The 23232-nt window shown below is 43.7% G+C and overlaps 2 protein-coding genes across 2 annotated transcripts; both read right to left on the bottom strand.

The window, feature by feature from the left end:
- Positions 1-15883: 15883 nt before the first annotated feature.
- On the bottom strand, positions 15884-17185 carry LOC115376434 (pleckstrin homology domain-containing family F member 2-like). Its single transcript, XM_030076010.1, has 2 exons — positions 16849-17185; positions 15884-16503 (listed from the first exon to the last, which is right to left on the bottom strand). The coding sequence occupies exons 1-2, from the start codon at positions 17093-17095 to the stop codon at positions 15911-15913; spliced, it is 840 nt and encodes a 279-aa protein (XP_029931870.1). The 5' UTR covers positions 17096-17185; the 3' UTR covers positions 15884-15910.
- A 1902-nt stretch (positions 17186-19087) lies between these two features.
- LOC115376445 (pleckstrin homology domain-containing family F member 2-like) lies at positions 19088-21040 on the bottom strand. Its single transcript, XM_030076020.1, has 2 exons — positions 20665-21040; positions 19088-20214 (listed from the first exon to the last, which is right to left on the bottom strand). The coding sequence occupies exons 1-2, from the start codon at positions 20909-20911 to the stop codon at positions 19622-19624; spliced, it is 840 nt and encodes a 279-aa protein (XP_029931880.1). The 5' UTR covers positions 20912-21040; the 3' UTR covers positions 19088-19621.
- Positions 21041-23232: the final 2192 nt, after the last annotated feature.

Below are 23232 nucleotides of genomic sequence, written 5' to 3'. Positions count from 1 at the left end.
CAAAAAAGAAAGAGCAATGGTGGGAGAACCAAAGGAAGCACAGGGCAGCAGGAAAACGAGTCAGAGCGGTCATGTCACAGGGCGCAGCGCCCAAGTTGAAATTTTTCAACTTGGGCCCTCCTCGGTGCAGAGCAGAGCGCCGTGGCGCCCAGCGACCACATACACAATGAATGGCTACGCCGCCGAGGTCGGCGCTGAGCGCCCGCTATGTGAAAGCCCCTTTAGAGTGCAGTTAGGTTGCTAGGCAACATTCACAGAAATGCCGGTCACAGAGCAGATTTTGTGCTTGGCGAAGCACAAAATTTGTACCAAAATGGTAACTCCTATCAGAAAACCGAGCAGACCCTGAGTGCCACAAGGGGTTCCTGAAGCACCGTGTGTTTTTTTGTGCTCCTGGGGTCTAAAATGTGGACAGGAGAGCGATGTAAAAAACAGTGAAAAACAGAAATGGCTCTGTTCTTCTGAAAAATAACATTGAAGCCTATTGGGGAAAACCAAGGGGCATGTTGTCTTTAGAGGCTCGCCATTCAAATTCTGGTGACAGTTATTTTGTCCATCATTGTGTCCTGTATGATAAACTTGGCTGGATTTCCCTGTCTGTCAGACGGAATAGGCATTGGCTTGTTTTCATTTATAAAGCCCTCATTGGAAGGCTTCCTCATTATTTGAGCTCTCTATAGCTGGGTTTCAGTCACGTGGTTATGATGACGCGTGAAGGCGGCGCGATTTCAGATGGAGGGCAGGAAGTAAAAATGGAGAGAACATCTATGGAGGAAACCGTTGCAGAGAATCTGTATTGTACGGATTTAGATCCAGTTTCAAGACAAAGATACAATCAATTAATTAACAAATATGTTGGACGTGACCCGAATCTCATGAAGATGAGTGAGTTTTCGACAGAACTTAAAGATTTGCCGACAATCAAGGCTGTCGATATCACTAACTATCTGGTCCTTCAGACATCATACTACACCAGACAGCAGATGAAAGCCTATAAAAGTCTGGAGGCATATAACTTTTTTTGTCTGTGGGTGGGTCCACAACCTCGGTACCAAACGGCTCCACGATGATTATTGTTTGGTCTTTGCCAGAGTGAGTGTTTGTTCTATGTTTTAAGATGCTAGCAGCTAGCAGTAGCGGCTATAATGTCAACAAACATGCAACACATCTTAACGACGACGTTAGCCTGACAGTCGTTTTAGTTTTTTGGGAACCGAGGTTGACCGTCGGAGCCCAGTCTACCGACTCAACGTCACCCAAAGCGCTAGGGCAGCCTAAAAAGACCCAATGAAGTCCATATTAGACTACCGGTAACTTAATAATCATTACTAAGTAAATGAGCATTTAACAACAACATAGTGGTATATAAACACAGCCACAAAAACCAAGTTAGCTGGCTAACATACCTCTGACGAAGTGGTCGCTGCAGACACGGGCATTAGCAGACTCTGCTCCTCCCGACCGCAGACGTAGATTTAAAATCCACTTTTTACGGCGTTGTTCTGTGAGCTTTTTACATTTTTCACCTTTGTGAACGACAGTCTTTGGTACTCTATAAAACCCCTTTTCCTTTTCTCGGTTAGAACGTTTGGAGCAGCCATAAACTACACAAAACATGGGCATTTTTTCAGACAGCAGATCCTCAGTAATTAAGCTACTTCAGTTCCTGCCCTCCATCTGAATTTCGCGCTCTCACGATGCAGCAATGTGACGTCATGTGAAAGCAACCTATTGAGGTGGTCCAGTAGGAATTACTCCACACACTCTTCCAATTTTTTGTTGTTCCAAGTACTGCGCCCACGTACTGAACTTGGAAAAACTGCTTTTAGCTGCTGTGCAGCTCACAGCTGGAACACGTTGCAATGTGACTTGAAGCTTGAATCACTTGTACACCTCAACCAGTTCAAATCTTTGATTGCTGATTATTTTACTCATGATTGTAACTGCTTTTAATTTTGTTCCTGTTTTATTCTGTTTTATTTCGTTTTTTTTCTGTTTTAATCCCTGTTTTATTTTGTTTTAATCCCTGTTTTATTCTATTATTTATTGTAATTCCATATTGTTTTTTTGGTTGTTGTTCATTCGGCATCATTGTAAATGAGGGCTTGCTCTCAATGATTCTTTGAATCCAAATAAAGGTTGAATGAATGAATGAATGAATTTGCGCAGTTTTTTGGGATCCCGACTGAGACGCATGTTTTCATAATAATAATGTCATAGGTTTTTTTGAAACTGGGGGAGGAGTTAGTAGCAAACTGAAATTTTACAGAAGAGCAGTGTGAAGTGCACCTCTGTTGCTAGGCAACGTAACAGAAATGCCGGTCACAGAGCAGATTTTGTGCTTGGCGAAGCACTTACTCTGGGCCAATTTGTGCCAAAATGGTAACTCCTATCAGAAAACCAAGCAGACCCTGAGTGCCACAAGGGGTTCCTGAAGCACCGTGTATTTTTTTGTGCTCCTGGGGTCTAAAATGTGGACAGGAGAGCGATGTAAAAAACACTGAAAAACAGAAACGGCTCTGTTCTTCTCCTGAAAAATAACATTGAAGCCTATTGGGGAAAACCAAGGGACATGTTGTCTTAGTAGGCTTGCCATTCAAATTCTGTTGGTCTCACAGTAAAAGTCGATGCATCGTGTGAGAGAGGACATGAATCTCTACCACTTTGGGAAAAATGGCATGCATACCTCCAACTATGTGCCTGTGATGGCGATTTACGTTTTATTTTTTTGGATAATCCTCACCCCGGCTCCCCACTCTGTCAGTTAGAGCCCACGCTAGCTGCTCAACGACTTCCACATACACACACATTGAAAACTGAAAAAAAGGCAGGAAAATGTGTCAAACTTTAAACTGTTAACGCTAAGGTGTTTGAAAATACCCCTTACACCAAAAATAGTCCTGGTCACCTTTTTAAAGTTTGATTCACATTTCTGCGTGACCTTATGACCGAGATATGTGGCTTCAAAGTCCCCATTCATTTCCTATGGGAAAATTAAATCGCAATTTATGTTGCCATGGTAACTGCAATCACAACCAAAAATTGCAGGCTAGGAGATCTGACCAAGTTGCACATTTCGAAGCATGAGGAGCAAATATAAGGATAAGATAAGAGGAACTTTATTTATTCCAAAGGGAAATTCAATTACGTCAGTGAGCTCATCTATTTATCAAAGAGTTATACAGTCTGATGGAGCTACATTTACACAATTTCACTCACATGTGCAGTCAATTTCACTTACAATTTCAACTGATTAATAATCAGAGTACAATTACGTTTTCAGAGATGTTAATTAACTATTTGGATTGTAATTGTGATGGTTCCAGCGGAGCAGCGAGTGTGTATTTGTGCACTACTTACGCATTCAGGCGGTCCGCAATACTTTGCCACGCTTTTTCTAGTTGTTTATAGCAGTGGCCGTGTTGCCCTTCTTGTTGATTTGATCCTTCACCTCCTTGTATGCCTCCATGAGGATTTCTGCCTCCGACGGGGAAAAGTACGCCGCTCTGGTTGCCATGGTGAATCGGTGAATCTGTGATCAGTGGCACGGTCTATATGAGGAAGCTGCATGCGCGCACTGATACAAGATTGGTTTCAGCTGGCTTGATGAATCCGTGTCTGCTCATCCTGGCTTGGTCTTTGTGCAACCAGTTAAGCCTGGACACTCTTGTTTTGGAGTCGTTGAACTCAGCTCAGTCATTTATCCTGGATGTCTGAATCCTACTTTTGTGCAATGGGCCCCTGGTCTAGAGGATACTGAACACTTTGATGGACTTAATAATGTCATATTTCTTAAAGGGAGTAGGGCATAATATTTCCTGAGAGTGCAAGGTGTTTTGTTTTAATTCAAGCTGTAAAACATTTTATCAGCACTACAGAAACACTATGTAACTGCTACAGTATGGTTGTCTGACATTGACTGCTGTCAGTTATTGGTTCGATAAATGGTTTACAGTCTGTGTTTTTGTTTATAATTGCTGATGTTGCCCTTAGTGTGAATGTTTTTGAACTACTTTACTAATTGAATGATTTGATTCATGGTTTTATCAAAGCAACATTATGTAACAATTTTGCCTTAAAATAATGGCTTCAGAATCGTTGTAATGATACACCAACATGTAAAATGGAGAACAGTGACTTTGAAGAAGACTTTAGTCAAAAGGATTCCAATCAATTCATTTATTAAATACAAACACATTACACTGAATGAAAAATGTTGTACTCTGCATATTACAGCCTTATTCATTTAAGACAGGGTTGTCAAACTGGTGCCATGGAGGGCCAAGAGGCTGCAGGTTTTCATTCCAACCGAAACCTCCACCAGGTGATTTCACTGATTGGTTCCTCCTTTCTGATACAAGGTGAGGTAATCAGTGAAATCGCCTGGTGATCTATTGATATCTGAATCAATATCAATATAGGGTACCATTTGGTGTCCCAGGCAGAAATCACTCACTTTTCATGAAAAATTTGCAAAATAACAAAACTCTGAGGGTTTATTATAAATGGCCAAACATTTAAACACACATTGGTGCAGAGATACATCTTTAAAAGGGTGTTTTTCATATTTTAAAAAAATGTTCTATGATTAGATGCATGTGATTTTGCCATGTCCCAAACTCCTCTCTACTAACTTCACTGAGTGAAATAAGTAGATAAATGATATACAATGTACAAACCTTTTACATGCTCTTGTTGCTCTCATCAAGTACTTGAATAAAATGAGTCAATTGGATCATTTATGGTCTAATTTCATAATAATAATAAACGTTTTGCATGTGTCCCTAGATTTGCTGTCCACCCCGTCATTAGGCGGTTACTGCCACTAAAAGAAACCACCTGCTGTAATCAGTGACATCACTACCACTGCTTTGTCTTTTACAAATGGAGTGAAGAATAGCTCCTGCAGAGAAAGTACATATAAACATTTATATTTTGACATTTTCATCATTTTATGATTGAACTTGAATGTGTTCAATCTTAATGTGTCCACCCTGTCATTGCAAAAAATGAATCTATATAAATGCTTTTCAGAAATTCAAAATATGTTTGTTAAAGTATACAGAGTCACCTTCCTAACTGATACATGTTGCTAGCTAATGGCCCACCATGTGCTCATTAAATGCAAACTTCAGCCAAAAACATCCAGCCTGTCATTGTCCACCCCGTCATCAAGTCTAGTTTTATAAAAGTTTTATACGTTTTTCAGTGTTTTTTTGTGATAGGCCTACATTTAGGGACCAACATGTTTTTGTTTTGTTTATATTAATCTTGTTTTTTTCATCTAGTTGAAGGTTTTATTTATTTATTTTTGCTGTTGTTGAGTGTCATTTCCAAATGTAGCCTACCTGTGCACAATTCAAAATACAGTAGGTGAAAAAAGTAATGTTTTGACAAAAAACATTTGTTGACAAAACCGTAACATTGTTTCCTTTAAATATACAGTATATTTACAACCCGGATCAGCTGATAATCAGCATCTGCAATTATCTTTATCTGCAGTTATCTCCATGCAGTTCACACTAGGGCTGGGCAATTATGGCAAAAATTGGAATCACGATTAATTGAACATTTTACCTCGATTACGATTAATGAACAATTGTTCCTTGAAGAAACTTCCCACAGTCTCACACATGCAGGGCCTTCACAGCACTGCAGCACATTTTATCCACTGGAGGGGCACCACTCCATTAGAGGAGCACCTCATTTATTATTATTTATTAGTATTATTACTTATTTATTGCACCCTAGAGGACATTAGATCTTTTTTCCTATGTGAACGGCAGACCATGGGGCACATCCTCTCATTTTTGGCACTTTAGGGGCACTTTAGCCATGCTTTTTCAAACACCACGGGTCAGCCAGTGTACAAGACAGTCATAAATGAAACAACATACACTATATTACCAAAAGTATTCACTCACCTGCCTTTACTCATACTATGAACTGAAGTGCCATCCCATTCCTAACCCATAGAGTTCAATATGATGTCGGTCCACCTTTTGCAGCTATTACAGCTTCAACTCTTCTGGGAAGACTGTCCACAAGGTTGAGGAGAGTGTTTATAGGAATTTTTGGCCATTCTTCCAAAAGCGCATTGGTGAGGTCACACACTGATGTTGGTCGAGAAGGCCTGGCTCTCAGTCTCCGCTCTAATTCATCCCAAAGGTGTTCTATCGGGTTCAGGTCAGGACTCTGTGCAGGCCAGTCAAGTTCATCCACACCAGACTCTGTCATCCATGTCTTTATGGACCGTGCTTTGTGCACTGGTGCACAGTCATGTTGGAAGAGGAAGGGGCCCGCTCCAAACTGTTCCCACAAGGTTGGGAGCATGGAATTGTCCAAAATGTTTTGGTATCCTGAAGCATTCAAAGTTCCTTTCACTGGAACTAAGGGGCCAAGCCCAGCTCCTGAAAAACAACCCCACACCATAATTCCTCCTCCACCAAATTTCACAGTCGGCACAATGCAGTCTGAAATGTACCGTTCTCCTGGCAACCTCCAAACCCAGACTCGTCCATCAGATTGCCAGATGGAAAAGCGTGATTCATCACTCCAGAGAACGCGTCTCCACTGCCCTAGAGGCCAGTGGTGGCGTGCTTTACACCATTGCATCCGACGCTTTGCATTGCACTTGGTGATGTGTGGCTTGGCTGCAGCTGCTCGGCCATGGAAACCCATTCCATGAAGCTCTCTGCGTACTGTACTTGGGCTAATCTGAAGGTCACATGAAGTTTGTAGCTCTGTAGCAATTGACTGTGCAGAAAGTCAGCGACCTCTTTGCACTATGCGCTTCAGCATCCGCTGACCCCTCTCCGTCACTTTACGTGGCCTACCACTTCGTGGCTGAGTTGCTGTTGTTCCCAAACGCTTCCATTTTGTTATAATAGAGCTGACAGTTGACTGTGGAATATTTAGGAGCGAGGAAATTTCACGACTGGATTTGTTGCACAGGTGGCATCCTATGACAGTTCCACGCTGGAATTCACTGAGCTCCTGAGAGCGGCCCATTCTTTCACAAATGTCTTGTTTCACAGTCTGCATGCCTGAGTGCTTGATTTTATACACCTGTGGCCAGGCCAAGTGATTAGGACACCTGATTCTGATCATTTGAATGGGTGAGCGAATACTTTTGGTAATATAGTGTAAGTCAAAGTGCAGCTAGAACGCAGGTGTAAGACAGATCTAAAATGCGGAGCTCATCAGGTTATGTATTTGCAGCTCATTGTTTTATGCTGTAAAGGTTTTGATTAAAAGAACAAATGCAGCCTTAATAGTCTGGATAATGTTCAGATATCCAAAGTCAGTAATGAAAGGTCAGCACAGCGGCTCTCTGATGATTTGGCGCTGGTTTGGTTTTGTTTCCAGTTTGGTGAAACGAGGGTGAAAAGAGTTTATATGGAGTTGAGGCTCGATACATAGTCACATTCAGACTGTGATCTGTAACAGACTAATTGTCTTTATCACATTAATTTGACTTTGCAATCAAATAACATGAATTTACTTTTAGACTACTTGTTCTCCCAGTGTGTGTGTGTCTTTACAGTCCTGGTAAATGTTACGTAAGTGGTACGGACTGAGACTACGGGCTCTAGTTTCCCAGCGCAGCGCGGGGTGGCGCAGTGAGGCGAACCCCGCGCAGAGCTAGTTTCGACCGGCAAAGCGGCAGAGGCGGACAGTGTCCAAGTTTCGCAGGCGGAGGTTCGCCGAGATGGGAGTGGCAGCGCAGCGGGGGGAGGTGTCGACAGATTCGGCTTGGCGCAGTGACAGTTTCGTGCCAAAAGGCTTCGCCGAGGTGCGCCAAAAGCTCGCAATCTGAAACCACGTCTACTTTCAGCGCAAGGCGGAGCGGAGCCGGCGCAGTGGAAGTTTGGCTGGCTGGCGCACATCACCAAAACCTCACGATCAGCACAAACGGTGCCAATCTCCTTTGATCTGACATCAGTTGTGACGGGACAGTTGATATGGAGATATATGTATGTGCTGATTGTGATCGTAGCATTGAATAGTGTTTTTTTCGGTATTTATTGCATCGTTCATGTGCCTGACAATTCCGGAAGCCTGCCTGTGAGGTTTTGGTGACGTGTCCGCACTGCTCGCCGGTCTCCGCTCCGCGCCTGTCTCCTGAGCTCCGCTCCGCCCGCGGCAATAGACCTCCATGTCAGCTGTGTAAACTTTCATTACGCCTTCGCGCAGCGCATTTTAAAGGCAAGGACAGGGGCTCATTTGATTGGTTACATGTGAATCGGCTGTGTCAAACCCACTCCACGCCTTCTCTCCTCCCTTGCGCCGGTAGGAGGAACGGCGGAGTACTTGCGCCACCGAGAACTGCGTGCCAAACTTGGAAAATCCGCCTGGCCACACCCAGTTGGCGAAGCGCATCTGCGCTACGCCCCCGCCTCGCCTGGTCTGCGAAACTAGAGCCCTACATGTCATTGTAGCTGTATAGAGGTGTTGTTGCGCTGATTCACCACATGATGGTGCAAGAACTGTTTTTATTGTAGGCCCCATCCCTCAGAAAGTGTTGCTTTTACAGCTGCTCCCCACCAGAGAGCTGAAGTGTTAAATAAAGTCCATGAACTGTTTGTGATTAGTTGAACGAGTGTAATAGCTGATTGTTATCAACACATTAATGTTTACCTCATTTTAAGGGGACCAACATCTTGCTTGTAAGACATCTTATTTATTTCACAGTATTCATCAAACAGCAGACAAATAAATTAAGAGCAGATGCCTATTGACATGACGACCTTCCCTTTTGAAGAGGAAGTGATAGCATTCGGAGAAAAATTGTAGATAATTATGTTATTTTGAAACAGGTAAATTTCATCTGCATAAGGCCAAAGCTCATTTATTCAGCTGCACTGAACTAAAGTCACAGCCAAATCTATTTAATTCGTAATTGTCGTAATTGTGTTTTAATGTTAATTGTTATATACTTTGTATGCCAGGTACAGGTATGTCTGCCACTCTTTCTGTAAATAGGTGTGTTCAGGGATGAGGAGATGATTGGCTGGCTCTGACACCTCGATCGTGATTGGCTGCTTCAGGAGACTGGGCTGCATGCATGATGTCACCGCTATGCAGAGTCTGTGGGACTTTAGATGCTCCACAGTGCTCTGTTTCCTCAGATAATCTGTCTCCTCAGATAATCCACCGAGTGCTGACAGACTTTACAGTCCAACTCTCCCCCGCTCTCATAAACATCACTGGCAGATTCATATATCCTCTCTCTGGCAGCAATCCGCGTCGCCTCAGCTCATCTGCTGTACATTTGATTTTCCACATCTTTTAGTTGTTACAACAGGTTGTTTTCTCCCCTGTTGTTCCACCTCACGACATGACATTAGCCACAGTCAGGGGGGATTTTTCATCGATTCAGATCGATCAGATTCTGTTTGGGCCTGCTCACAACTGTGGTTCAGCCTTCAATAGAGGGGGGGCAGTAATGCACCCGGTTACCAACCTTCAACCAAAAAAAAAAAAAAAGAAAAGAAAGAAAGAAAGAAACAGCAGCAGAAGACGAAACAGAAGAAGAAGAAGAAGAAGTGGGGGGTTTTCTTCCAGGATTTATGACCAGTGAGAGAACAGCTGTTTTAGCCCCTTAATCAGAACAAAGCAAACGAGTCACAGGTCTGAACACACCCTGATTTGCCCACTCAGGCAGCACCTGTTGCACACATGTATGGCCAGCAGGGGGTCCCCTCTGCCTGTGGTCCTTCTCAAGATTGCCTCCTTCATATTTCATCAGCGAGTATTCTCTGGAGTTTTTTCCCACCTGCCATGATTGTTAAATGAGGCGGTGTCGTCCTGTTTTGTTTGTTTTAAACCTGTGGGCGTGTACAGCCCTTTGAAACTGGGACACGGCTCTATTTTGGGCTCTAAATAAAGTCAAACTTGAACCTGAAACCTGAAACACCCACACACAGCAGTGCCGTGTCTTGTCATGCAAGGTTTGATTTATTCTCACAAGGTTTGGCGTGGATATACCACCACAGCTGTGCCTGTGCAGTTTCTCCACAAAGGCTTTCCATTCAGTCGGTGTGAGCACCTGAACCTGCAGTAAAGAGGATTTTTCCTGTCCTGTAACGCGGCATTTCATTTCCTTTCAGAGCTGATGCAGCTGGCACCTCGTACTTTGCATAATTAAACATACAGTGACTCAACCTCTTCTCAAAAAAATGGTCGCGATTCCTAAAAACTACAGGCTAAGCATGCCCGCATGCTTAATCCAGTCCACCAGGTGTCATTGCACCCAGCCCCTCCTGGGTGGGGCAGGTGGGGGGCCTACGGAAGGGCGGACCCCCAGGTGGCTTGTTCAGGCTGAGTCCAGCCAGATGCCGTGGACCATCAGGTGCTTGACTGTGAGCCCCCGCGCCCCAGGCCTGGCTCCAGGAGGGGGCCCTAGTCTCCCTCGAGTTGGGAGAAGTTACTGTCTCGTTAACCCCTCTCATCAACATCATTCATCCCTCTCATTTGAACTTTCTCCCCCTCAAAGACACACCAGCTGCACTTGCCTCTCCCATGCTTGCTTGTTTTTCTTGCTTTTTTTTTTTTTGTTATTTTTCTTTTTTCTCCTGTCTTGTTCTGTCCTGATGATGTCTGATTATTTTGTGGCTGTTACCCCCCTCTATTCCACCTCCCAACTTCATGTTTTGTATTGTTTTACAGTTGTACTGTTGTCACTTTGTTACACAAATTTCACCAAAATAAACTTACTGTCTCAAGTGGAGCATTTCAGATATCTCGGGGGTCTTGTTCACGAGCGGGAGATCGAGAGGCTGACCGGGGCGGCAGCCATGCAGCTTCTGAAGGAGACGCCTTTCACAGCCGTTTAAGCATAAGAAATGTCATGTCAGTCCAGGTTTCAAAGGGTTAATCAAAAACTGACCAGAGCAAACCAAGACTTCCCTCACATTTGAGGAACTTAACATCGATGCTTCTGTTATGGTAGCAGACAATCTGCACTGGATGTCAGCCATAAATCCATTAGAGACCACAACTACACAGCACTGATCACACTCCATGTTATCAGGCTCTCCACACACCCATTTCCTGAAGGTACAATGTCTGTGTTTATTTTTGACTGGGATTCTATTAGATCTGGCTTGTTACATTTTTAGATTGTGTTATTTTTATGTCATATACAAATGCATTGATAAAAGACCATAACGGTGATTTTGCATGTTTAGCATAATACCTACAAAATCTCACGCTTCCGATAATCTTTTCCCAAAGCAAGCAGTGGGAAGACCGCAAAATGACTGTGTATTTAATAAGAGGTGCATGAAGAGCATCACCAAGCTGAGCATGAACTGTGATATCAGAGGAAAATGATTTCAGGGTGAGTTCTGCTGTGCCCACCTAAGCAGGTTCTTCATCATCTTCCCAGTTGTTCCCTTGCATTCTTCCAAAGTCTCTTCCTGGCCTCTCGTTTTCCCGTCTCTTCGTCTCTTTGGTCTGTTGAAGTCCTAAAGTCTAAAGCCATAAACAGCAGTGAGGTGAAATTATTAAAGAGGAAAGGCCACTACTTTGATATGCTGCTCACTGAATTTCAGTTTTCATGATTCAAACCAAGTCACTCTTCTCAACATGAATATTTGAAACACCAAAACTTAACTGTTCCTGTCTGTCGGGCCGTCCTCCTCCTGCGTCCTCGTGTTTCCTGATCCATCCTCCCTGAAGACTTCACAGCCGCTTGTGTTGTCAGTCTTCATCTCTTTGTGCTCCTCTGCCTCCAAACGTGCGCTCTCAGTGCGGGCGCTCGCCACCACTGACAGCAGACAGCAGGTCTTGTGTTGTTTCAGCGGTTTCTTGCATTAAAATCGGTGTTTCTTGTTCAAAGAAGAAGAAAAACAAAGCTGACATTCCTTGCATTTCTCCATGAATAATGGGGTATTTGTTTATTTGTTTATTTGTTTGTTTGTGAACACGTGGACATGCAACTGAGAGCCATTTTTTTCTGACATGTGACTTCGCTGTATATTTCTTCTTTGTGTATATTTTGTTCCAAATGCACATTGTCAATTTGACATTTTTTTTTAACAAAGTAGTTTGAGCTACTTTTTCTAGGTAGCTTTAATTAACCCTCCTGTTACATTCAAATTCACTAACATCTTTTATGTTTGACCCCAGCAGTTTAAACCTCCACAAAATTATTCAGGTACTTTATGTTTCTTTGTTGATGACCTAAATAGAAGGTCAAGGTTGCTATAAAGAGCTACTCTACTATAAAACACAATTAGTCTTTCTAAATCACAATCTAAATCATATTAATAATACATTTATTTTATATGGCACCATCAAAACAGTATTACAAAGTCCTTTACAGGGAGAAGTGAGGAAAATCAATCAACACGACAGCAATGGGACAAAAAAAGATGAATAATTGATGAAAGAATAAAAGCTGCAAATTAAAGAGGAGGAGTGAAATGCATCTCATTGGAAAAAAGGCTTTCATATAACAGTATGAAAGATGTTTTGCGACCCTGGGATTCTCGTGGAGAGTCTTCCCCCAACACAAGACGAGCTGCTTCTGAGGAAACGGTTTGAAGGAAGACGTGATGAAGCTGCTGAGGGACGCTCTCACGACTCGCCTGCTGTGAAGAGCTCAACTTACAATAAAGAGGAACCTCCTCACATCACCAGCCCAAGAAGGACAAACCACAGCGTCAGAGATGAACTGATGTTATTTGGTTATTTGGCAGTGACACCATTTCCTTCCCTTTTTCTCGAACACTGAGATATCTGAAGAAAAACAGCCATTCTGGTCGCAGCCCGTTGCACGTACTGCTTTCCCCACTTTCTGCTGATCTTCTCCCAAAGCCAGCAGGCGCATTTCAGAGCTGCCACATCATTTCTCCTCCCTTTCCTCCAGCCGCTGGTTTCCATTCATTCCACTACGATATGAAAATGAACTTTCAGAGACTTCAGACTTTCTTCACACCAGTTTTCCATCACCAGAATAAAGTCCTCCACATGAGTTTGAGTGAAAATTTAGTGAAACTTTCCACAGCCAATTATCAGTTTATGAAAGCTGAGGACGATGTTGGAAATTCATATGTAAAAACTGAGGGATTTAGCTTTTATGTTGTGAAATCTTTAGCAGCCCCACATGATTTGCAGAACGGTTTGTTGGAGCTCTGGGCTCAGCTGCAACACGTCGACCCGCTCCACTTCACACTCAGGACAAACACACAGGCTTCACATTAAAACAGCTAAATAGCCTCCAATGCCATAAAACCTATTAGCTTATTGATTATATTAGTGGAGACTAGCAACATCTGCTGAGACTGTACATTTTGCAGCCATTTTCCATGTTTTTTCTCATTTTTTCTACACCTTAGGCCACACAATTTGCAAGCTAAATATGAACACCACTGGTGCTAATACTAACATGGCAAACAGATTAATGGATTGGGTGATTTATTGTGTATCAGAGGTAGAATATCTGAATACCTCTGATGTAGACATTTTTTTCCACATTCTTATCGATGCATATGCACTTTAATTGAGTTTTAGGTGCTCAGTCTTACTGTAGCTTATTTACTTTATGTTCTTAGCTTGTTTTTCATGTAATGTGCAGTTTGTGTTGACATTGTGCAGAATGTGTCACTTTAATTCTCTGTTTATTATTTAGGTTGTAGTTTGCAGAGGTCTGCTACTGGACTACATTATACTGAGAGGTGTTTCTGATTTTTTTGTGCTCCCTATTTATATAAAATAAGGGGGGACAGAATAGTGGAAACAGCTGTCAGTAAAATGCAGTCCAGTCCAACAGCAGCACTAACGATGAGCTCAATGCCAAACATAGAAGTGAATGAACACCTCTGTTACCGTGACAACAAGAAAACCTGAGCATTATAGGCAGCAGTAGAGGAAACTTTATGGCTCAACAGTTGGGTTAGATTAGTTTAGATTGCACAGGTGGAGCTGATAACGTGGACATGGAGTGTATATAGATATATATATAGGTGTGTAATGTATGTTTTCTTTCATATAAAATAGATGTGGCTGCGACTTTAGTTCAGTGCAGCTGAATAAATGAGGTGTAGTGTAATGCAGATGAAATTCACATGAAAACTTATTATTGGTAATATTCTGAGAAAAAAAAACAGAATTTTCAAACCTTAAAGTCATACATTTATGTGAAAAAAACTTGGCTGTTCTCTGAGATTATATTTCCAAGTGTTTTTCACATAAATGTGAGAATTCATCATCTCAGAATCTCATTTTCGAGTATTTTTCTCATAAATTTACAACTTTCATCCCAGAATTTCTTAGGTCTTTCTCATAAATTTGTGACTTCATAATCACAGTTTTTTTTTTTCCCTCAAAAATTTACGACTTTAATCTTGGAATTTTTTTTTTTCTGAATAATATTATTATTATGTTTTTATTTTCCCCTCTACACCGGCCCTTGTTCGCAGTCTTGAGAAAAAAACAAAACAAACAAGCACAGGTATTTTTAGTGCAGACATCCTGGAAAAAGCTTTTTCTTTGTCACAGCAGACACGGCTGCATCGTCACCATCAATCGCTTACAATGGCCTCTTTATCTGCAGAAACCAATCAGCTCGCTGCCCTTCACACACTTTCTCACTGCTGTTGTCTTTCAAAATGGGACGCAACGTGAAACCTTTCCTTGTTCCGTGTTGCCGACAACAGTTATAGCTTGAAAGATTAAAAAATAAACAAATACCGGATCGAGTGAGCCGGCGCCCACGGGTGTGAGATTACTGCAGGCCAGACAGGTTCCACCACATACTCCGGGCTTTGTCTCGTTCCTGGAGAAAACGTGAGTGGATTTGCTGCTGATACTTCTCCTAATGAAGAGTGATTTTAAATTATGATATGATTCTTACAATGTGCGATGATTTTTTTGTTTATTTTGCCGTGTATGAAGCAAGCACGGCCAGTGTCTGAATGGTGTTTCCAGGGATTGTGGGGGATTGCCCAGTCATGATGATGATGACACATGTGAGAACGGGTTTGTCAAGACTCTCCATGCAACACTTCTTTAGAACGGCTAACGCTCAAAAATAAACAGCGTCTGCAGAGAGCACTCCCATCTGCCTTGACCTCCTCCTCACACACCAACGCACCAAAGTTCATATTCAAATTCATGTCTGCGAACGTCAGCCTTTGTCCTCGGCTGGGCTCTGCAGCGCATTTCAGGTCAACCCTGATTTATGTTTGCACAGGAAACATGAGGTTAGTCGCCTGTGAGATGACGTGAGCTTTAATGCTGGTGTCAGACGACTTTAGAGTTCCTGCTAAATATGGCCTTCACTAGAGAAAAATGACGAATGACAAAAACGGGTACACTTAACTGTTTCATTTATTGTTCACAGATGATTTCATATAGAAAAATACATGCATTCATGAGGATGTAAAATGTTAATATATAAAAGATAGAGTATTGCTGTTTTCCAAAGTAAATGTACAGTTGTAGGAGACAATAATACATAATTCATTATACATGATGCATTAACATATAAAAAGTGCATTTTTTCAAGTAAACAGTGACTGGCATGTACAGGGAATATACAAACAGTGGACTTAAATAAAATGAAGGACAACAATGGTAAACTGAGGCTCGATTGAGGCTTAAAGAATAAAGATGTATGCTCTTCATGTCTGATAAATATTAGTGTTGCACAATGTGACAACTTCTGCACAGTGATGACATTTTATTTAACAAGTGCTCTGCTGTTTTGGGGTTTTCTTGTTCCCTCCACCACCTGTTCAGGACCTGCATCACAGTGGTTTTTAACAAGTTCCTGTGTATCTGCATCAGCTTTGTGTCTGCGTTTTCGGGTACACACTTTATGTTTAGTTAGGAAACACCGACAAGCAGTTCAGACCGACGAGACATTTGCTGACTGATCGCTGCTCTCTCATTCACACGTTTATGTCGTGAGGGGCTTCCTGTGCTCTGGTTTCAGGTAGACGTACGGCGACCAGCTGTCCATCTCGGGGGTCACCCAGCGGCTGGGCGCGTGGCTTTCCATCGGCTCCTCGTTGCTGGACAGCTCCAGCTCCGGAGCAGCCGCGTCTTCTTCGTCCGAGCCGCTCTTCCCATCGCTGCCACCCCTCCGGCGGTTCTCCTTCTTCATGAGACCGGTGTAACACAGCTTGCACACCCTCAGCGGCTTTGTGCAGTCGATGTGCTCCAGCACCACTCGCTCCTTGGAGCAGGAATTGCAGACCACGAAGCCGCAGTGTCGGCAGTGGTGTCGCCGATGGGTGAAGCTGAACTTGCCGGAGCAGCGCATACAGATGGCGGAGGCGCTGTCCGGGATCCAGGTGACGGCAAAGGTGGAGCTTCGGCGCCGGCTTGCGCTCTGCAGCAGCTGGGAGCGGCACTCCTCGATGTGCTCCATCCAGGCCCGTTTCTCAGCAGGCGAGGCGGCGGCCACGTAGAACGACTTTTTAGGTGTCCGAATCAGCCACTGATTGCTCATTGTCAAGCCGTCCTCCATGTCCTCCAGCTCGATGTCCTCTGCAAAGATGGAGAGAGGAGCATGGCACGTTAATTCAGTATAACAAAGGGAGGAAAACTAGGCTGGTTCATGTTGAAAACAGACAATAAGTTGATAAGTTGAAGTCCTGCTAAATTTGGCATGTAAACTATGTGAACTCACATATTTCATTTTGGCAATACCAAAGCAAAACACACAAATGGCCTGTTAGAGGCTTTGTTACTTTACCATATCTTTTTATCTTGTGCAAATTGTCTTGTTTCGACTGTTAGAGCACCTTCAAACTCATGTAACTGCATTATTAAGTTTCACAGATAACTACCAAGTACCAAAGTAGGCCTACAACAATCTGAAAAGACACAAACCTAGAGAAATGATCTTCTGGTTCTTGTGCCAGCGGCCGTGGAGGATGATGCTGCCGTACACCAGCATGTCATTGAAGAGGAAGAAGGCCTTGGGCTGCGGCCCCCGGCGACTCTGCTTCAGCAGGCGGCCCTCTCCGATCAGAACCCGGCCCGGCTGGAACAGCGGCTTCCCCGTCGGGCCGAAGGAGCTCTCCACCGCCTGGATCCGGTCCCGGTTCTCCAGGGTGAACGTCAGCTGGTCGCTCATGGTGCCTGAGGTAATATCACTTCTGGGCTGAGGAGCAGGTTCACAATAGAAGTGGCGGTGGCTGCAGCGGTCTGTGAGCTGTGGTAAATCTCTCTGCTGCTGCACTTGTCTTGTATCTGTTGTCTTGTGTCTGACTCGTTTCTCAAATGAGCAGCACAGCCGCACTCATGCTTTTTAACTCTGAGGTGGAGGAGGTGTCAGCAAGGAGGGAAGTCCCTTTGAGCTTTACCATTTTGCAAGAATAAAGAGGGGAGGAGTGCGGGGAAGCACATTTGACTAAATTTAGAAACAAAATTTGGAAAGTTCCAAATTCATTGACAAAAACAACATGACATGAAAAAAGGAAAAAAACAATACTCAATCTCTGGTCTCTGTGATTCTGCCTTTCCAAAATGTTTTAAGAGTGCACTGGAATAGTCTGTGATGTATGAGACGGTTGCATCACATGCAGTACCCGGCCACCACCAATGCAAGAGTAAAATTTGAATTCATGCAATTCAAAATGAGATGAGCAGCCACATGTCCGGCTGCGTTTCAGTGTCAGTGTCCCCAAGGGAAAATTTGTTTTAGCATGAAACATGAAAAACAATAAGGTGAAGACAGAGCATGGCCCAAGAACAAAAACATTGGAATCATACTTTTTTTTTTTTTTTTTTAAAGCTCAGCAGTCAAAGAATAGACAGATAAAAGTTAATAACACTTTATGAGAGCTGGTATAGGAGTGTATAGTGTGTGTGCGTGTGTGTGTGTGTGTGTGTTTGACAGAAAACTGGACTCATCCTGGAGGAAACGAGGGCATTTTGAGCTCACAAGGGAACATTTTCACGGCGGTACAATCATGTTTCACCACATTTTCAATCACTGAGCGTGTAAATGCAAAATAAAGCATGCAGCAGTACAGTTATTACAGCACTTGCACTCTAAAATCTGCTCGTATGAAGAACACAGGCAAAGCTGCAGGTGGCAAACGGCGAACTAAAGAAGTGACGACGACTGTGGGATTTTCCAGAGGAAATCCAGTCGGCTGAGCCACTGATTTCTTTAAGCCCTTCTCCAAACACTTTTATCACAGAGCCTTTCTGCTTTTACTGAAGTTTTCTTTTTCTTTGAGCTGTCTTTCATCATTTTATCATCACTTGTTATATTTTTGTTCGTTTTTGCAGCCTTTGTGATGCACTTTGTAACATGGCTTTTTTGTAAGTGCTCTACAAATAAAGATCATCATTATTATTACTGTTTTTAAAGACTATAAGCTACAGATTCATACACTGCACACTGTTTGGGAGGAGAGCGACAGCGCAGGAGTGAAAAATGTCAGCGCACCATGAACCAGACAGCCAGGGCCGGCTTTTGGCATAGGCGATATAGGCAATTGCCTAGGGCGCCATCTGCTGGAGGGGCGCCGCTAGCGGCCAGAGGGGCGCCGGCAGCGGGATTGTTGACCGTCGCGACATCGTCGGGGTATATTACCGGCGTCGGGGGGGGGGGGGGGGGGGGGGGCATGGGAGGGCGCAAGGGAGTAATTTTGTCTAGAGCGCCAACACAGGTAAAGCCGGCACTGCAGACAGCGAGAGCGTGATCAACATGCACACGTTTGACACAATCTCAGAGCCGTACGGTAAGACTGGTTGAGCCGCTTCGGCCGGCGCTGGAAAAATGCTGTTTCATCCAACTGCAACATGTTGCAGTTGGATGAAATAAACAAACTAATAAATAAATAAAACCCCCATTATTCATGGAGAAATGCAAGGAATGTCAGCTTTGTTTTTTCTTGTTTGAACAAGAAACACCAATTTTAACACAAGAAACCGCTGAAACAACACAAGACCTGCTGTCTGCTGTCAGTGGTGGCGAGCGCCCGCACTGAGAGCGCACGTCTGGAGGAAGAGGAGCACAAAGAGATGAAGATTGACAAAAACCGGTGCACTTAACTGTTTTATTTATTGTTCACAGATGATTTCATATAGAAAAATACATGCATTCATGAGGATGTAAAATGTTAATATATAAAAGATAGAGTATTGCTGTTTTCCAAAGTAAATGTACAGTTGTAGGAGATACACAATAATACATAATTCATTATACATGATGCATTATCATATAAAAAGTGCATTTTTTCAAGTAAACAGTGACTGGCATGTACAGGGAATATACAAACAGTGGACTTAAATAAAATGAAGGACAACAATGGTAAACCGAGGCTCGATCGAGGCTTAAAGAATAAAGATGTATGCTCTTCATGTCTGATAAATATTAGTGTTGCACAATGTGACAACTTCTGCACAGTGATGACATTTTATTTAACAAGTGCTCTGCCGTTTTGGGGTTTTCTTGTTCCCTCCACCACCTGTTCAGGACCTGCGTCACAGTGGTTTTTAACAAGTTCCTGTGTATCTGCGTCAGCTTTGTGTCTGCGTTTTCGGGTACACACTTTATGTTTAGTTAGGAAACACCGACAAGCAGTTCAGACCGACGAGACATTTGCGTTTCGCACCGGGACTGATCGCTGCTCTCTCATTCACACGTTTATGTCGTGAGGGGCTTCGTGTGCTCTGGTTTCAGGTAGACGTACGGCGACCAGCTGTCCATCTCGGGGGTCACCCAGCGGCTGGGCGCGTGGCTTTCCATCGGCTCCTCGTTGCTGGACAGCTCCAGCTCCGGAGCGGCCGCGTCTTCTTCGTACGAGCCGCTCTTCCCATCGCTGCCACCGCTCCAGCGGTTCTCCTTCTTCATGAGACCGGTGTAACACAGCTTGCACACCCTCAGCGGCTTCGTGCAGTCGATGTGCTCCAGCATCACTCGCTCCTTGGAGCAGGAATCGCAGACCACGAAGCCGCAGTGTCGGCAGTGGTGTCGCCGATGGGTGAAGCTGAACTTGCCGGAGCAGCGCATGCAGATGGCGGAGGCGCTGTCCGGGATCCAGGTGACGGCAAAGGTGGAGCTTCGTCGCCGGCTTGCGCTCTGCAGCAGCTGGGAGCGGCACTCCTCGATGTGCTCCATCCAGGCCCGTTTCTCAGCAGGCGAGGCGGCGGCCACGTAGAACGACTTTTTAGGTGTCCGAATCAGCCACTGATTGCTCATTGTCAAGCCGTCCTCCATGTCCTCCAGCTCGATGTCCTCTGCAAAGATGGAGAGAGGAGCATGGCACGTTAATTCAGTATAACAAAGGGAGGAAAACTCGGCTGGTTCATGTTGAAAATGCTGGTCTGACACCTTGTCAGGTGGTTGTTCGCCACCAAAAGCCAATCAGATTTCTGCATCCGGCCTCATTATGGATTAGTTTTACCAATAGCTCAGAAAAAAACAGACAATAAGTTGATAAGTTGAAGTCCTGCTAAATTTGGCATGTAAACTATGTGAACTCACATATTTCATTTTGGCAATACCAAAGCAAAACACACAAATGGCCTGTTAGAGGCTTTGTAGCTTTACCATATCTTTTTATCTTGTGCAAATTGTCTTGTTTCGACTGTTAGAGCACCTTCAAACTCATGTAACTGCATTATTAAGTTTCACAGATAACTACCAAGTACCAAAGTAGGCCTACAACAATCTGAAAAGACACAAACCTAGAGAAATGATCTTCTGGTTCTTGTGCCAGCGGCCGTGGAGGATGATGCTGCCGTACACCAGCATGTCATTGAAGAGGAAGAAGGCCTTGGGCTGCGGCCCCCGGCGACTCTGCTTCAGCAGGCGGCCCTCTCCGATCAGAACCCGGCCCGGCTGGAACAGCGGCTTCCCCGTCGGGCCGAAGGAGCTCTCCACCGCCTGGATCCGGTCCCGGTTCTCCAGGGTGAACGTCAGCTGGTCGCTCATGGTGCCTGAGGTAATATCACTTCTGGGCTGAGGAGCAGGTTCACAATAGAAGTGGCGGTGGCTGCAGCGGTCTGTGAGCTGTGGTAAATCTCTCTGCCGCTGCACTTGTCTTGTATCTGTTGTCTTGTGTCTGACTCGTTTCTCAAATGAGCAGCACAGCCGCACTCATGCTTTTTAACTGTTAAAAAGGGAACTTCCAGAAACCTGTTTAGCAAGAACAGAGAGGGGGGCAAAGGGGAGGAGCACATTTGACTAAATTTACAAACAAAATCTTGGAAATTCATTGTTCAACATGACACGAAAAATGGGAAAAAAAAAAAAGAAAAAAAAACAAAAAAACAATACTCAATCTCTGGTCTCTGTAATTCTGCCTTTCCAAAATGTTTTAAGAGTGCACTGGATTTAGAAAGTGCTCTACAAATAAAGATCATCATTATTATTACTGTTTTTAAAGACTATAAGCTACAGATTCATACACTGCACGCTGTTTGGGAGGAGAGCGACAGCGCAGGAGTGAAAAATGTCAGCGCACCATAAACCAGACAGCGAGAGCGTGATCAACATGCACACGTTTGAAACAATCTCAGAGCCATACTGTAAGACAGGTTGAGCCGCTTCGGCCGGCGCTGGAAAAATGCCGTTTCATCCAACTGCAACATGTTGCCAACCCACAAGTCAGCGGCCGGGCCAGGTATGTCTGCCTGCTATTACTGGCATTTGCTGTGTAATTTCACCTGTCATCACCATCGTCGTTAATTTCATCACTCCGTAACATAACTTTCATAACAAGGTATCGGTGGTTTGAATGTTGTCTGTCATTGTGTTTTCTTGCATTTGATTTCATGAGTGTGATGTGTGTAATTTGCCCACCTGGCCGGCACCTGTTGCACACCTGAGTGGTCCGGACGGGGCGCTCCTCCCTCTGTGCTCCCACTCAACATTTCTCCCATTTTTCCCAGTTACAGCCGCTGTTTTTTTTAATTTATTTATTTTTTTGTCTCTTACCCGCTATGAGGGTTAGGTCGGGGGGCGTCGTCCTGTTTGTGGCGAACCTGTGGGCAGGTAAAGCCCTTTGAGCCTGTAAACGGTGTTATTTGGCGTTAAATAAATTTGAACTTGAATCAGCCAGATACACAGCGGTGGGTGGGTAGGTAGGTAGAGCTTTATTCATCCCCAAAGGGAAATTTAAGTGTCCAGCAACTCACAAATAACAACAATCGTAGCCACACTCCTACACACAATCAAAAAGTGTTAAACTAGCTTTAAAACAATGCGTATAAATAGAATTAAAATATTACTAAGTACGTTTAAAATAGCATAAATAGAATTAAAATAGTCCACTGTACAAGCAGGGATGTGTTGGGGGCATGGCGGGGTGTTTACAGGTGGAAAATTAAAAACCTATAGAGCATGATATGGCGGCCTGATTTACACTGAGTTGCTCTAAGTGGCAGTTTCCATCGGCTCTTCTCAGGCTTTTCGCCCAGTGAAGCATCTCAGTGGCCACCAGAGACGTGTGAGTCTCTGTGTGTGAGTGTGTGTGTGAAGAAGAAAGAAACGCTGAAAAACAGCTTCAGTTCTCAGTAAAAACTCGTGTCGTGTCAGGATACAATTTAAAAAGAAAAAAAAAAAAAAAAACTAACCCTAACCCTAACCCTAACGGAGAAAACTAGTTTATGTCCACTCAGTACAGCGGCCTTGTTCACATGGCATCCTGGAGCTCAAAAACTATAATTAATACCTGCAGTTGTTTGTTTTCTGTGTCCATACAAGCACACATTTCTATTTGCAGGTTGAGAATGCTTGCATGTATTTTGTGTTTTGTCGCTGCGCATCAACCACCAGTCCATCGATCAACACGCATGTAAACAATAACTCGAGTTCGGAGCGTGACTGTTCGTCTCTTCAGTGTGAATTTGACACATTAAGCACTAAAATGAGGAGCAGACACTGTTTCTATTTCTAATATGAACTAAATCTCTGAAACAGTCTGCATCCACTTGTCCTCCCAGGCCCGTTTCTGAACCTTGTATGGTGGGATTCCGATAATTGGATTGAATTATGCCTGAAAATTGGGATTTTTGAAACCGATCAATAAAATGTTGATGATTTATGGTGGCCATTTTAGTCGAGCCTAATTCAAATCCACCTTTATCAAGGCTGAACATGGAAACTAAAGGCTTGTGTTTTTAAAAACCTCAGATCAGGATAGCTTTGAAGACACAAAAGAAGACAATCTTGATTTTGAGTGAATTCAGAGGGGAAACATTAGCTTATAGTCTAAAAAACAAAAACAAAAAACAAAGCCCAAACATACTGAT

This window comes from Myripristis murdjan, chromosome 3 (genome assembly GCF_902150065.1).
Source record: "Myripristis murdjan chromosome 3, fMyrMur1.1, whole genome shotgun sequence".
Lineage (NCBI taxonomy): Eukaryota > Metazoa > Chordata > Actinopteri > Holocentriformes > Holocentridae > Myripristis > Myripristis murdjan.
This window is presented reverse-complemented; position numbering and strand designations above follow the sequence as displayed.

Bases quoted from the DNA above. Each gene is read 5' to 3' on its own strand.
- LOC115376434 (XM_030076010.1), bottom strand. From the start codon at position 17,095: ATGAGCGACCAGCTGACGTTCACCCTGGAGAACCGGGACCGGATCCAG. The intron at 16,504-16,848 runs GTTTGTGTCTTT...CCATCTTTGCAG, and splicing joins CCAGAAGATCATTTCTCTAG to AGGACATCGAGCTGGAGGAC.
- LOC115376445 (XM_030076020.1), bottom strand. From the start codon at position 20,911: ATGAGCGACCAGCTGACGTTCACCCTGGAGAACCGGGACCGGATCCAG. The intron at 20,215-20,664 runs GTTTGTGTCTTT...CCATCTTTGCAG, and splicing joins CCAGAAGATCATTTCTCTAG to AGGACATCGAGCTGGAGGAC.